This window comes from Eretmochelys imbricata, chromosome 5, assembly GCF_965152235.1.
Source record: "Eretmochelys imbricata isolate rEreImb1 chromosome 5, rEreImb1.hap1, whole genome shotgun sequence".
NCBI lineage: Eukaryota > Metazoa > Chordata > Testudines > Cheloniidae > Eretmochelys > Eretmochelys imbricata.
This window is the reverse complement of record NC_135576.1, coordinates 51550300-51566540: the sequence shown is the minus strand read 5'-3', so window position 1 is coordinate 51566540 and position 16241 is coordinate 51550300. Positions and strand designations below refer to the sequence as shown.

Here is a 16241-nt window from a genome sequence, read left to right as displayed (position 1 = left end):
GCCTTGCCAGTGTGGATGCGTCAAGAGTTAGAGCACACTGGGCTGTTTCAATGCACTTTAACTCGCAAGTGTAGCCATGCTGGAAGTCTAATGTACTTGCTCACCTTGTCACAACCTCAGGGGTTCCCCTGGGGAAGGCAGATCAGCACTGCATGTTGCTAACGCTGTTGCAAGCATCGCAAAGCATTTTGGGGAAGGTCAAAGGTGTGAGTGGAAGATTATTTTGCAGGCTGCAAGAGGCCAAAGGGGGAAGGAGAAAGAGAGCAGAGAATGGGCTAACTCAACACTGCAGCTAGCAAGCTCAGTCCAATGATAAGATGCTGGCCCCAGTCCGAGGTCATGGCGCTAGATGAGAAGTTTATCTCTCACACAGCCACAGCCAGCCATGGAAAACACAGGCAAGATGACAAGGGGGGGAGCAGAGCTTCGCATCCCTGGAGCCCTTGTGTTTTGGGAAAGTGAAGAAGATCACAGAAAGCCAGTTTGGACTGGCACAAAGAGCACCAGGAACAGAGGTCGTGGAATGGAACACCCCCAGAGGAGCCCAGGACTTAAAATCCTCCTGAGATCTGGAGCAATTCGGAGATTGGCAGCAAACCCTGGACGACCTGTGTGCACAGGACAGAACTCCCATCCACCCTTCCCCCTCTTCTTCTTATGTTACACCCAGGCCTGGCCAGCCTCGGGTAGTGAGTGTGTGAGTATGAACTTGGGTTAGGGCTTGGGACACTAACACTTTCTTCCTTCCTCTGAGTGACATAGGGAGCACTCTCCGCAGTTATTTTATTATTTTATCAATAAAGCTTTAAAACTTAGACACTTGGTGTGTTCTGTCATCTCCTTCCTTAACAATCCTATGGCCTCAGCCTGATCACCTGACGCCCCAGGCAGGTTGGTAACATAAATCTGTCACAACCTCCTGACAGAAACCTTCAATTTCCTGCTCTTTCCCTACAGATTTCCTGATTCACTCTTTTCTTGTCAGTTTTGCTGCATTACCGCTTTTTTTTAAAAAAAAAAAACAACTGGTCCTCTTTTAGGAACCAAAGTAAACACCACAAAATAGTATTTAATTAGATTAACACAAGCAATGTATTTTCTTCTTTCCAATATACAGAGTCTGAATAATCTGAAATGCCCATATTTTATTGTATGCTTTTACATTTTACTCTCTTATATTTTTCTTTATGTGCTTTTATAATGCAGAGCCAAAACTAACCCTATATTTGTTTCAAGTCAATTGGCTGTATTGGGAGCTTTAGCTATAATTGTTTTTAGTGTGATATATTTGTATTTTAAGAACAATTTTTCTACATGTTGGGATTAATTTTTTTTAAAGTATGTTCCCTTGACCAGCACAAATGAAGGATCTGGTTCTGAGGGGCAGAGAACACTTGTATTTCCAAAGAACTTGCTGGTGTCCAGCATCTCTCAGTGTCAGGCTCATAATGATCATGAAACTGAATATAGCCAGATTATGGTCTTCCAAAATCACAAAAGGAGATTACAAGGTGATAATGTAGAGATGCCAATCAATGTTCATCACAGAAATTAACTTAGTTTGAAGTGTGTTCTGTCTTCAGTGTGTGAGGACTTTGAACAAATAACTCTGATCAAACAAACCATCACAACTTTACACATTAATACCTGATCAAAAGCTTACTGCAATCAGTGGAAACAATGTCACTGATTTCAATGTGCTTTGTAGTATTGCTTCTAAGCCCAGGATTTCAAAGTGGTTTACAAACAATATATGTCACCACTCTGCAAAGGAAGCAGATAAACAGCTGGATAAACCACAACACAGCTGGATAAACTACAGCTGGATAAACCACAACAGTGAGACAAACTCGCTCTTGGTTACACCAGCATATATCCAGAGTAACTGAATTGGTTTCAGTGGAGCTACTCTGGATTTACGCTAACATTATGAAGTGTAAAATTTAGTTCATAGAAGTTAAGTGATATGCCCAAGGGCACAGAGTAAGACAACAGTGAATTTAGGAATAGAACCTAGGAGTCCTGAATTGCAATATCTCATCTAATCACTAGACCACAGAGTCCTTCTTGGGGAATCTACAGAGCTACAGATCTACAGAGATGGAAAAGTAGACCTGTTCCATCCACCTTCTTCAGTACTGTCAAGCATATCTAAGTATGTCCTGATCATCTATAGATCCCAATAGAATCTCCATTCAGAATGGAAGCCAGATTATACCCAGGAGATTAAAGGAACAAACCAGTGACTATTTAAAACTGGGATGGTAGGACAGCTTTACCTGTTGAGACCCATCTACATTTTTCTTGCACTAAATTGTTCTCACCTGGTGGACTCCCATGCCCTGCTGCAGCTGTAGCAATAGCAAATGCAGAAGCAGGAGAAACAGAACAGTGGCTGTTGTCAGCAGTCTGTACTGTAAGGAACAGACAAATAAAGGTCAACAACTTGTATTTGGTTTTAACTTTTTTTTTTAAAGCATATCAATTTTCATATTCTCCACTCCCCCAGCTCACAGGGTAAAGAGGGAATATACAATACTTTACGTAAGCGTACATATTTTATGTTCTCAATGAAAACGGATTCTGTATTAGAGGCAAAAATGTTTAAAATATATTTGTCATTTGATTTTTATCACCAGATCACAATAATGAATAATGCTGTTTAACAAAGTGCATGATGGTGCCAATGTGAAGAAAAAAGATTAACGAAACAAAAATGAAAGTTATGATACAACTGCTTAAAAATAATGGTGCTAAAGTAATAGAGGTATGGTTAATTTACTTCTCAATTGCATCATTTTCAATAGTCAGCCCAAGCAAAGTAAAAATGGATATTATTTTGAACAAGATTTAAGATTTCCCCCTGGTTGTGACCTAAAATTAGCAGAGCTTTGCAAAACTTACTGGTATCACTTTGGAAGAAGTTTTGAGAACATCTCCTCTGATTTCCATTCAAATGGTTTTGCTTTGCATTTCCAGAGTTTTCAAACCAAAAATTCTGACACACAACCATAACCTATGCCAATAAGTAAAGTTTGGTTTTGGCTTAAAATTACTATGAAATGTTTTCATAAATTATTAGTGATTACTGGGGAGGATTATATTTGTGGGGTTTTTTTTCTCCCAAACATGAAATAGTTGGCTTACAATCTAGATTTCAAGAAAGGGCAACATTCTAAATATTTATGGCTACAGCAAGTAGTTCTGTTAGTAATTCGAAGAGCCACGTGAGAGCTATTAGAAGATCCACCTCTTGCTTTTTCTCTTCAGTTGAGTGATTTACTCAATACTGGAATGAATAATCTGATACCATCTGTAAATGTTCCATGTCACACATGGAGGAACAGACACAGTCGTTTCCCATTAACAATAATGGGAGTTGTGCATCTAATCATCACATATGGTACCCAAAATGTGCCCCCATAATAGCTCCTGCAAATCTGTTAAGGTCTTGTTAATTCATGTAAGAATAGGATTGAGTCAATATTATTCCTGAACTAAGGTACATCCTGTTCCAGATATTACAGATCATTTCAGCACTTCCTAACTCCCAGTATGCTTTTCATTCTCTTGTTATTAATATGCCAATTAACTAGAATACTGTTATTCATATGTTGCTGGCTTTTTTACATCTGAAAAATAAGCAGAGACACAAACTAACCACATTATTTAGAAAATAATCTTTGCAGGAAATTAAAAAAGAATTGGAAATACATAACTTAGTCTCCTTCCAAGGCAATGTTTCTTACCTCCTGGCTGACGGTAGCGGAGATGTCGTGGAGTTGAGGGGGATCGACATGGGGAAAGCTCAGGTGTCTCGACAGTCGAAGTGCTTTCAGGAATTGTCCTGTCCACTGACACAGATTCTAGAACTGCTGCTTTAAAACACCATGAATGTTAGTACAAAGGTCACTCTGTTAGTACAGTGGTCACCATTATTTCCATAATTTACAGCCCATTAAATGTGTAAACATTATTTTCAAATATCAAGAGATCTAAACAACAGTGAAACAGCTTTAAGATATGAAGCCATTTCCTTCAATTTTTCAGTCAAAAAGGTTCTTTTTAAGCACACAGTTTGTACATAAAGTGGCTCATTTCTGAGAGATGGTTGGAATGTGGGTCTACAAGAAATACTGAAGAAGCTTGTGTCTCCACACTCGCAGTTTATGAAAAGCACAGAGAATAACAAGGTTATAATGGATCAAACATATAAACATATACTGTAATCATAATAATATACACATAGAGCCCGATGCTTCCCTCTGTGAAATCATTATATATTTTGTTTCAATGAACATAGTAAGATCAGGTCCATTAAAAAAAAAGTACATTATACCAATATTTACAATTTAAACCTATTTAAGCCCCATTTAATAAGTATGAAAGTTAAAATTTAGTCTCTTATATATTTTGCTTTATGATATTCCTTCTGTAAGCTGACAGTGCAACTTCTTTAAGAAGGCTCAGCAACAATATTCCTCTGGATAGAGGTAAAGTACTCGGAAAATACCAGGCAACTTCACAGGTACCAATGACATAACGGTAACAAAGCCCATAAATAAAAACTTAAAATGAAAACCATCAAGTGCTAAAGTGTCATTTTAAAAAATAGCCCTGTCATGATTTTGCATATCCTTAAGCAGACTATCCAGGGGAACATAAGCATGATATGGATAGTTTAATCATAGGATTCACATATCAAGTGTGAGAAAAAATCAGTAGTAAGTCATTATATATAATCACAAAACTGCCTGCTAATACAGAACTGAACAGCACTGCAGAGCTCATTACTCCATTGAGTAAATTAATGTCCATATGGTAAGCTGGCAGAATGACATGTGTCCGCATGAAAAATAAAAAATATCTACACATAATGCTTCTCTATTGGATTCTACAATAGATTTGGAACTGCAACTCTTACAACACAAGCACTGTACTCTAAGTTTTAAAATGAAATTGTCTACACCAGTAGGCAGATGTGCAGAAAAAGCATTTGGAACGTGGAGAAAATTTCTCTTTAGATGATAAATGGGCCATACTCAAGAAGAAATAAAAAACAGCATTGACTTGGAAATTGAATTTGTACAGCCAAACTGGATTCATATTAAATCTGCCTCTTTGGAATCTTAGGAGAAGATGAGTAATGAAACCAATTGATCCTAGATAACTACTTATCACTTGTTAATGGTCTCTTTCTTATGCAGAAAACTTATGTTAAGGAAATAACAGGTTAGTACTTTGTATTTCTATTACTGTCACCACCCTAAGGGCATGGCTACACTTGCAGATGTAGAGCGCTTTGAGTTAAACCAGCTTTCGTAGAGTACAGTAGGGAAAGCGCTGCAGTCTGTCCACACTGACAGCTGCAAGTGCACTGGCTTGGCCACATTAGCAGCTCTTGCAGTGGCCACAGAGAGCAGTGCATTGTGGTAGCTATCCCAGCATGCAAGTGGCTGCAATGTGCTTTTCAAATGGCGGGGGGGTGGGTGGGTGGAGTGTGACAGGGAGTGTGTTGTGTGTATGTGGGGGGAGAGAGAGTGGGTTTTGGGGGGACTGAGAGCATGTTAGCATGCTGTCTTGTAAGTTCAGACAGCAGCAGACCCCCCCCCCAACCCCCCGCCTCTCTCTCTCACACAGCATTCCACAGTAATGGTTTGCTTTGTCTCGGGCAGATAAGCATGCCGGCTGTCAGAAACGGATCTTTCAAAGGGCATATCCGCATTCCTTCAGCAATTCCAAAACAATGACAAGAGTGGCCACTTGACTTAAGGGGATTATGGGACATTTCTGGAGGCTGATCAGAGCGCAGTAATGCAACACCTCATTCACACTGACACCCAGGCGTTTCAGCCAAGGCGCACCAAGTGTTAATCTTCTTGCCAAGGTGGCGTACCAGGAACGCTCTAGCCGTGGAGTCAGAGCACTCTACATGCCTTGCCAGAGTGGATGCATAGTGAGCTAAAGCACCCGGGGCTCCTTTAATGCGCTCTAACTCGCAAGTGTAGCCAAGCCCTAGGGGTGGATTTTTTAATTCCCTTTCCTTACACTTTACAGACCTATGACAAAATGACACTCTTTCTGGTGAAGACTGCTAGATACAGTTTCCTCCAAAATCTCCCAGTGCAAGTCCTTCATTTGTCTGGCTCCCAAATCCATAGGTGTTACAAGCACTGCAAAACAGCAATGTAATAGATTTAAAATTTTATTAAAGCTAATGTTAAAAATATGATGTAATACATAGGTTGGGAAAAGAGTGTCTGTACATTTGGGTATCGTGCTAAGATTATCCACAAATACAAAGTTTGTTTTTAAAGTCATAAGATACATATAGTGCACAATCAGCAATAACCCAAATTTAGGTGAATAAATTTAAGAATACAGTTTCAATATTTAGGTACATTAGATGCATTCAGGTACATTATTCATGAAAAACATTATACAGAGAGTTGGTGGTGGAAAGCAAAATATATCAGTGAGTGAAGATTGTCCCTCAGTAATTGAGAATTTAAGATAGGTTGTCCATTTAGGGGAAAAAACAGTCCATCAGGAAAGTATTTGAGTTACTTTCCCAACTGCACTTCCCATCGGCACTCCACCTCATCCCTCCTGGTATTGCCGATGTCCGGTGATGTGTTCTATGTAGATGTCCCTTGACCACCTGACGGTGCCACATCAGCCGAGCATAGCATTAACCGACTCCACATTCTCTCAGTACTCGCTTATTTCTGTGGTCCCATACACCCAGGGCTCCGACGATCAGCACGTGAGTTTGGACCTCATAGCCCCTAATTCTCAGGGTGTCAGCTAGAGGGGTGTATTTCTCCACCTTTCAAGATTGGGCATTGTGGAAAGCCAGGGTCCTGTTTTCGAAGGGCACCATGATGTCCACCATGATGATCTTCTGGTTCTCGTTGGTGATGACAATGTCTGGTTGCAATTGGCTGTTGGTTCCAGGGATGGAGGAGTTCACGACTACCTTCCTCACAGGTGGCAGAATGGCTCTGACAAGGTGATCTTGGATGGCATTGTGTCGCAGTTGACAGGCTCTGGAATGGGGCTTGCAGCTACACAAGACATGGGGTAGTGTCTCTTTGGCATACTTCCTGCATTGCTTGTCCTGATTCCCGTGGCGGATGGCTTCGTTCAGTGGGATGCAGTTGAGCCGGGCCTGGTGGATGAACCTCCAGTTGGCAAATCGGGTGAAGCTGCCCCCAGGGAGGAAGTGGTTGCTGGCGTCCCATTTGCACATAATCTCAAAGGTCTGCCCTGGTCCAGCTTCTGTTTCAGGTTTTCCACGTATTGGCAGCAGATGGCATCCTTCAGGGTCCTCTCCAGCTTGGTTCTGGCTCTCGGAATGATGATGTATTTATGTGATGTTTTCTCCATTTCTAAACGTTAATATGCTGCCTCTATAACACTCCCAGTACCTATGGGCTGGGGAATTCCTGTGTAATGGTGTGATTTGCCCCATGGGCTGAAGAGCGTGGGGCTAAGCCAACCATGATTACAAGATGAGACACATCTGAGTAGAATCAAGTGATCCCAGAATAAAAAGAGCAGGAAGGTGCAGCAGTAGGGAAGGTGGCAAGACGAGGAAACTGAAGCTAAGTCTGCAGATACACTGCAGGGAACAAGAATATTCCTGCAGGGCCCTGAGTCAGCAGGGGAAAAGTGCACAATGTAGGGGGAAGCTCTCCAGGGAGGCAGGCCTGGGAGTAGGGTGACCAGACAGTAAGTGTGAAAAATTGGGAGTGGGGGGTAATAGGCACCTATATAAGACAAAGCCCCAAATATTGGGACTGTCCCTATAAAATTGGGATATCTGGTCATCTTACCTGGGAGAGCTCCCGCACAGGAAGCAGGGCAAGAGACTGAAAGACAAACTCTCAAGAAGGAGGGGGATGTGCCCAGCTGAAATTGGGGTGAAAAGTGCATGAGTTTGTGTTTTGTTTTGAAAGACTTTGTATTGGACTACTGGGAAAGAATGAACTAGGCTTGGGGCACCTGAGGACTAAGTAAGTGGGATCCCTTCTGGGAATTGTTTGGACTGCTTTGTGAATTGTGAGTTTTTGAAGGACCCCTGAAGAGACAGGACAGCCTGATAGGCAGGGGTGCAGCACAGCAACATCTGTCCACAAAGGGTGCTCAACAGGCAATCTGAAGCCACACTGCTACACTCTGCAACATCTCACTTTCTGGCATTAGATAAGAATAACCCATACTTTACTGTTTTAATGTGTAGTGTATAATAAGAATAATATATCCATCTAGGACAGCAGCTATTTTGTGTATAGTTCATTTCTACACTTTGTGTCAGATTCTGCAATCCCAATGGGGCTACCCTGGTGTAAGAGAGAAGAATTTGGCCAACTGTACATAATAAATACTATATTTATGTATTCTAAGAGTATGTTGGGATGATACAAATCTTCCATATTATGTAATCCATATTAATGTCCAGCCTATAAAGCACGTAAATAGAGCTCTACAAAGATTTCAATTGAAAACTGAACAATGATGATCTAATATAATTCCTAACAATGATTTAGTAACAAAATATAATTAAAGAATGAACCCCAGCCCTGGAGACCCTGGCAACAGGTTGGCCCTCACTAGCCTAAGCCCGGGCCCTGGCCAAGGGGGAAAGTCTCAGCAGAGCTGTCATCGGTTGTCCTTTAATCCTTTCAGCAAAGGCTACAAAAAGTCTGGGAGATGATCTGAACTATTTTGTGCAGTCCAGGTAAAAGGACAGAGTCCTCCACACATTCAAAGTATGAAACACCTCCTCAGCTTTGCTAGAATGAGGTTTAAGGAAAAAACATCAGAACATGAATGGTCTTGATTCAAATGTGGAATACAGATACAACCTTAGGCATGAACTTAAGGTGTGGGTAAATGGAGCCCTTGTCTTTGTAAAATATCATGAAAGGAGGGTCAGCTGCGAGATCCTCTTCATACAAGCAACTGTGCCAAAAATGCTGTTTTCATCATTATCAATTATATCAGTTGTTGCTAAAGGTTCAGAGGGGGAAACCCATTAAAAAGAGGACACTATAGTCAAGTCCCATGACGACACTGGATCAGACAATGGAGGGTACATGTGGAAGAGTCCCATTAAAAATCTAGATACAAAGGATGCGAAAAGCCAGGAAAAACATCTGGTGGTGGATATATCACAGAGATGGAAGCTAAATGGCCCCTCACAGAACTGATGGAGAGACCAGATGATTTCAAATACAGAAGGTAATCTAATTTCTGCACTGTTTGGTGACAACTGATAAGATTCAGCCCAGATTGAGAATTTCTCCATTGTGCTACATAAGTGGCTCTGGTGTCCTTTCTGCTGCTCACCAAAATGGCCTGGATATCTTGAAAGCAAACTTTTTCCTCACTGCTCAACCAGAGATCATCCACGCCGTGAGGTGAAGTGATTGTAGGTTTGGGTGCCATAATTCTCTCAATCACCGGTAGAGTTATGGAAGGTCGAACTGAGTCAATGCCTTGGCCTGGCTGGCATTATGAGGATGACGATTGCCTTGACCCTTTTTAGCTTCTTGATCACCCTCAGATTTAGAGAGATGGCAAGAAATGCATTCAGCAGAAGACTTGACCAGGGAAAAAGGAAAGCATCTGACAAAAGACAAGGGCTGCTATCTGCTCTGCAGCAGAATTTCCTGCATTTCTTGTTCAGTTAGCTGCAAAAAGATCTATTACTAGATAATCCCACTGATGAAAGATCTGATGCAGAATGTCCTTGTTTATTGGCCACTCATGATGGTCTACAAAGTTTCTGTTGAGTGAATCTGCAATAGCATTCCTCCCCCGGGAAGGTGAAATGCCTTTTGCAAGACATTGTTCTTTATGAAGAAGTTCCACTGATGAATCATTTCTTGGAATAACTGATTCCGTCTTCCATCCCCTTGTTCAGATAAAACAAAGTGGTAGTGTTGTCGGCAACGGTGAGTACTTGAACCACCTGGTCGCTGATGTTGAAAATGAACATCTCACATGCTCTCCGAGTTGCCTGAAGCTCCCCTATATTTATGTGGAATGAAACCTCCTAATGTTTACAAAGTGCCGGAGCCCGAAGTTGACCCAGATGGGGCCCCCAACCATTAATGGATGTTTCAGTTTCCAGCACCATAGTCGGTGGTACCCACATAGTTCAGGCAACTCTGACTGCAGTTGGAGTAGCAAAGGTGAGTCCATCAGAAAACACAACAAATCTTTTGTCATGAGAAACACCTGCAGCATCGATTGCACAAACAGTGGAGGTGAGTGAACAGTTGCCAAAACTGATACTGGATCCAACGGTTCCGGGATTGAAGATCTCACCAATAAAGATGAAAGCACCAGAGTCAGCAGTGTCGGTGATTGATGGTGCTTACAACAAGACCTTGACTCAGCACTAGGATACTTTTTAGTGCCTTTTGGTGGGACAAACAGTGAGACTTCAGTGGTCTATCAGTCTCATATGATTTTGAGCACTTCAAGGAGACCATAGAAAAGGAAGAGAATGACATCTCTCACCTGAATCTAGCTTTGGAGCCTTGGAAGCTGGATGGGCACTGCTCGTGGAGAACTCTCCTTTCTTTCATGGTTAGGTTCAGACTCTGAACCAGAATACATTGCCTGTCTGAGAAGATGAATTTTTAAGAAATTCCTCTTCCTTTGTCCTCATCGGAAATGAGGTATAGATAAGACATTTATCTTTCACATGTCCCTCACCTAAGCAAACTAGGTAATTTTTGTGCCTGCCACTGACAAAGAAAACAACCCTGCACCTGGTACACTGTTTAAATTCTGGGGATTTCTGCATGACAAAAATCCCATAAACAGCTAACTGACTAACTGCATAAACTATACTAGTTGGCAGCCTTGCTGTAGCCATGTTGGTCCCAGGATATGAGAGAAACAAAATAGGTGCGGTGATACTTTTTATTGAACCAACTTTTGTTGGTGGAAGAGTCAGGCTTTTGAACTACATTGAATACTTCTTCAGGACTGGGGAAAGAAATGAGTGGTTGAGCTAAATACTAGTTGGGACAGATAGTAAAGCATAAGGGGTAACACTGGTTTCATGGCTCATTACAATCTGTAACATATACCTGTCTGCTAACATTTAGTGGCCTACTTCAAACCACTTTTGCATAACAATCTAACCTGTATTGCCAAGTCTATCTCAAGTGTTACCCCTTAGGCTTAACTATCTGTCTCAACTTGTGCTCAGATCAGACTCTCTGATTTCTTTTGCCAGACATAAAGAACTGTGTAGATAGAAAGCTTGTCTCTTCCTCTAACAGAAGTTGGTCCAATAAAGAGCATCACCTTACCTATCTCATCTCTCTTAAATTATACTAGAACTAACATTAAAGTGAACTATAACTATATACAGTAAGAGAAACTCTTTCTTAAAGCTGGCTACCAGAAGCTCAAGACCTATGCGAAGCTTCAACTCCCGCCACAGGCAATAAGAAGAAACTGAGAAGAAGGCGGTGGCTCTGCCCCTCTTTATGCCCTTGGCTCTGCATATGGGGCCAGCATCTGCACCACCTAGTGGTAATTCTGGCAAAAGTCTCTGACTTGAGTGCACTAGGTGCACATATGCCTGCAGTGGAAAATATATGTGCACAAACACTCAGAGCAGAACTAACCTTATCATGCAGACTTGTCAAAGCAGATGAGTTCTTTACATTGTTCAGAACCCTTCTTTTTCAAGGGAATACTTTACAAGTCATATCACAAAGGGAGCACATCTCACATTTATTTCCAGAAGGTACCAGGGAAGTTCCATTAACTAATTTCTGTTCCCTTCGGCACACAGGATAGTTGAACTCTTTCCCCTCAATCCCATTTACTCTTCTCCCTGTTCTTTGAAGGGCCATTGTTGATGTGTTCCATTCTGCCACATTGCTATTCCTACTAGTAACATCAGATGCAAAAACAGTGGAGCACTGGGAATTTGAACAAAACATCTACTATAACAAAAATAAAAATATGAGCACTGGATTACTGAAAAAAGGAACTGTTTTACTAAGCAGTGGGAAACATTTACTTTAGCCCAGACACTGGGTTGCAGTCATCTGCCAAGTGTTCAGTTTATATTGGTGACTGCTATATTTTCCAATATAATACTCAATATACTGCAGTTATATAATACCTCTTCTAATGCTTCTTCTTAGCTTGTTACACAGATCAATGCGAGGATTCTCTAAATTCTCTTCTATGGATCCAGGGTTTTGTTCGGGGGAGGAGGGGCCCTTGCTGAGGTCCAGCGGTACTTTGCTAGCAGTGGGTGGTGGGGATGTGGCCGGGCTGTAACTTGAGGTAGGACTGCTGGCAACAGAGGAAGTAGAGAGATCTAAAGCCCCTATTCTTGAGTTCAGTGGTGAATTAGTCAATGAGAGTTTTCTGGTTCTGACAGGTGAGGAAGTTCTAGAGAGTGACAGTGGGGGAGGAGATGAGAATTTGCGACAAAGATGTGGTGACTTCCCATCAGCCAGGTGTTCTCCTCTGTTGTTTTGACTGGTAGCAAAAAACAATTCCAAAGACCTATGAGTAAGACACACAAAAAGCAAAATTAATGTTAGCGAGTACAAACAGATTTAATGAAAAACATTCACAAATGTGCTTTTTGTGAACAACATATTTATATTATTTGCTCCTGAAGGCTAGGGGATAAAACTAAAATGTATTTATACATCATGTATTGTTTAAAAAAAAAAAAAAAAGTTCCATTCCCCCAATCCTTCCCTACCTCTGATTATTTACATGGCGGAAAAGGACCATTCTAACAATAATCTCATGACAGAAGAAGAAACAGAGTTTACCTGACTGGAATGGAGGTGAAAGGCCTTTTGTATATATCTGAGAGTTTCTCCAGTACAACTGTTGCAGTAGTAAATATGCGGTAAGTATGCAGGAAAGTATTAAGAAAATCAATACTAAGAAAGCGCAAGTCTGTTAATCTCTCCAAGAGGCGTTCCACACTTGCATAACGAATTTGGGGCACTTTGCAGGAATTTAATGTTTTGCTGAAGCAGATATCAATGTCATCTCTATGAAGACGAGCATCAGATCTACATAATAAATTATAAGAACAAGTTTCAAAAGAGTAGATTCTTTACTGTCCTGTAAATATATAATTTTTAATGCACCCATCACCATAGATTCAATTCAACTATACTGTATTTTCTGGGTTTCTAACATTACAAGAAAATATGTAAGCTAAAAAAATGCTTTAAAATTAAATTTCATTTTACACCATGAAACCTTTTTGTCACAGTCAACTTTGCAAAATTGTATTTTGTTCAGTTTTTACAAAAAGAATTCATTTGCAGGAGAGAGGAGTAGACTAAGCTGATATTTCCTTTAAAATTTTGGCTGATCTTTTCTGCAGCACTTTTGGTTCTCTTAGGACCCACAGTCAAGATATTCCACCTAACTTCCTCCCTGCATGAAGTGGAAAACACATTTTTTCTTTGTTAGGCTCTTACTGAAGTGGCAGAGAAATTGTTTGATTCATCAAGTGCAGACATCTGAAACAATAACACACTTTTAAAAATCAATACACTTGCAAAGTCAAATAGAGAGGAGACAAAATCTCTGAAACATGGTATTGATCTCAGGTATGTTGGTATTATCTTATCAGGCTTGCTCAGAATGCAAGTTCTTTGGGATGGGGACTACGTCTTTATTTTTCATAAAGTGCTGAGCATACTGTCAACACTTAATAGGTAATAGTAATGTTTGTATTGCAGAATCATGAAACAAAATCAAAATAAGAAAAAGTCCATTATTTCTAGACATTAAAGAAAAAGTATCAGACCTAACATTGATCCTCCTGATATGTGCCAAAGAGAGAGAATCACATGCTCTCTTTGGATACATCAAGGTGCAGAATGGGCGAGCAATATTTATATAAGGTGCTGCAAAGAGACCTGTTGGTACAATGTAGGCCCAGAAGGAGAAATGACCCAGTAGCAACCAAAGTCACAAAGGACTACTGACATTCTGTTCTATTTCTTAACATTTATAGTAGATGAAGGTAGATAATATACATGTGAAAGAGTAAGGGAACTCAGAGGTACTCCTATGTTATGATTTTGAAATCAAGTACTGAAAATTGCTACCTACAAATAAAAGTGACAATTCTAGGAAAAAATAAATGATGAAAAGAGAGAGTTTGGGGGACCGGGGACGAGGGGGAAGTGTATTTCTAATTAATTATGTTACCTTGATGCGATCAGTTAAATTTATGGCATCTCAAAGATGGACGCAGCAAGGAAAAGAAAATTGTAGCTGCTATGATAAAGTACTTTGATAAATTGTACCTGTCTGTACTTGCCTATATTTTGCATACCTTTTAAAATGTAATTAATAAATCATGAGCAGTATCACAGAGAATAAATATTCCCGGTAGGTTAATACTTCAAAGCTAACAATTTTACATTTATTCATCTGAAGGAACCAGAATGCACACAACTACAGAAATACTTGGAAGTCAGAGCTTTTGTGACTAGTAGGCCATACTGTCAACCCCAAATCTGAAAAAATCATGAGTCAGGTCCCCCCCAAACCATGAGCTTTTTAAATAGTACTGGTATATATTTTGGGATGTAGGATTAATCCCATGCAACAAAACTGTACAAAATGGTTACATTTCAAAGTTCCAATCTGTCCATCATGTTAAGCTTTCAATAATAAAAAAACCCTACATTATTCCCCTGTAAAACATGTGTTGCACTCACTTGATCATATGTGGCACAGTGACTTTAGAGTTTTCTTCAAACACTATGGTCATTAAACCATTGCATCTTATATTGTCAATACACTGTGAAAACGAAAGTCAAGAATCATTAAAATGAAAACAATGTAAAAAGAATATAGTTTCACATTTCCTTCATCGCTGTAATCCTAAAACATTGTGTTCAGAGGGTGTGAAAAGATAGCTAAAATAGATTTTTAAAAAATAAATAAAGCTAACAATAATGAAGAAGAAAATACAATGGACAAGATTCTTCAGCCTGCCCTGACAAGTTCACTTTGCACCACTGATGCATTAAAGTCAATGGCTCTATGCCAATGTACACAAACTGATGAACTGGTCAACACAGTTTGATAAGCTAAAACTGTTTTTAAACCGTAAATGAAGGATGCTTTGATTCAACAAGATTAAAACACCTCCAACATCCCCTGTGATATTTTTAAGATCAATAAACCTAGGTGTATTGCAAGGAAATGAGAAAGATTTATAGACATGCCTGGCAAGATCCTCAGCCCCGCTCTGATCCCTTTATGCTCAGTAAGAGGGCCATAATGATGTAAATAGGCTCTAAAAGCCCTAGATCCAGTCACGGGCAAATTTCCCCAGTGCAGGCACTAAGAAAGACAGCTGTTATGGCTGTCTTCTAAAGACTCCCTTGCAAGTCCTAGCACAAAGGGTGTGCTGGGATTGGGGCTGGGGGCAGGAAGGGCATGACTGGGGTGGAGCTGCAGCACATAGCGCTGCAGAAGTTCTGGGCACTGCTGCAACCCAAATAGTAGTCCAGAGAGGCTGCTGCTGTAATTTAGACCCCAGGGCTGTCTAAATTATGCAGCCCAGGATCAGGAGGACACAAAGGTGGCTTAAAGCCAGGAAGCCCCACTTCCCTCTGGGCTCCCCCTCTAAGAGGTGCAGCACAGAATCTCACCCACAGAGTATAATTTCTGAGGTGCCCTTAAAGCAAAGATAAATGACAAACTTTGTAGAGATTTGTTAAAGAGACTTTAAGGTCTGCAGCTAGTGCCTGTCCCTTATAAGATCTGAAAGTCTACCCATCACCACAGACTTTAAAAGGTTTCGGTATAGAAACTACAGGGCCTGATGAAATGTCCATGGAAGTCAACGGAGATATTCCCACTGGATTAGGCTCGCAATGCCTACTAACTGTAAGCTCCATGTGGACCTCCTGTTTTTATGATGCTTTCTAATTTTATTCATCTAGTGTCATAAGTATATATATATTACTCCTTCATAGTAATATACATTGAACTGAATGGAAGCACAATGAATATAAGTACTGGCTTTGAAATATCTTATAACAAATGGCCTGTGTTATGCTGGAGGTCAGACTAGATGATAATAATGGCCTTGTCTGGCCTTAAAATTTATGAATACCATATCCACATATGTATAAACTGCATTATTTGTATATTAGTTTTTTGTTGTGATTTGAAAAGTCCAACTACAGGGTATA

At 40.4% G+C, this 16241-nt stretch overlaps 1 protein-coding gene across 2 annotated transcripts in view; it reads right to left on the bottom strand.

Annotated features, from left to right (window-relative positions):
* Positions 1-16241, bottom strand: part of RASGRF2 (Ras protein specific guanine nucleotide releasing factor 2) — a 205917-nt gene that overhangs the window by 95865 nt on the left and 93811 nt on the right. The window contains exons 13-17 of one of the 2 annotated variants that reach the window (XM_077817129.1): positions 14754-14836; positions 12834-13082; positions 12164-12555; positions 3750-3878; positions 2325-2414 (exon numbers count right to left, since the gene is read on the bottom strand). In XM_077817129.1, coding sequence (XP_077673255.1) covers positions 2325-2414; positions 3750-3878; positions 12164-12555; positions 12834-13082; positions 14754-14836 — 943 coding nt within the window. The remainder of the gene's footprint in view (positions 1-2324; positions 2415-3749; positions 3879-12163; positions 12556-12833; positions 13083-14753; positions 14837-16241) is intronic. The other variant, XM_077817130.1, reaches the window with a different exon arrangement.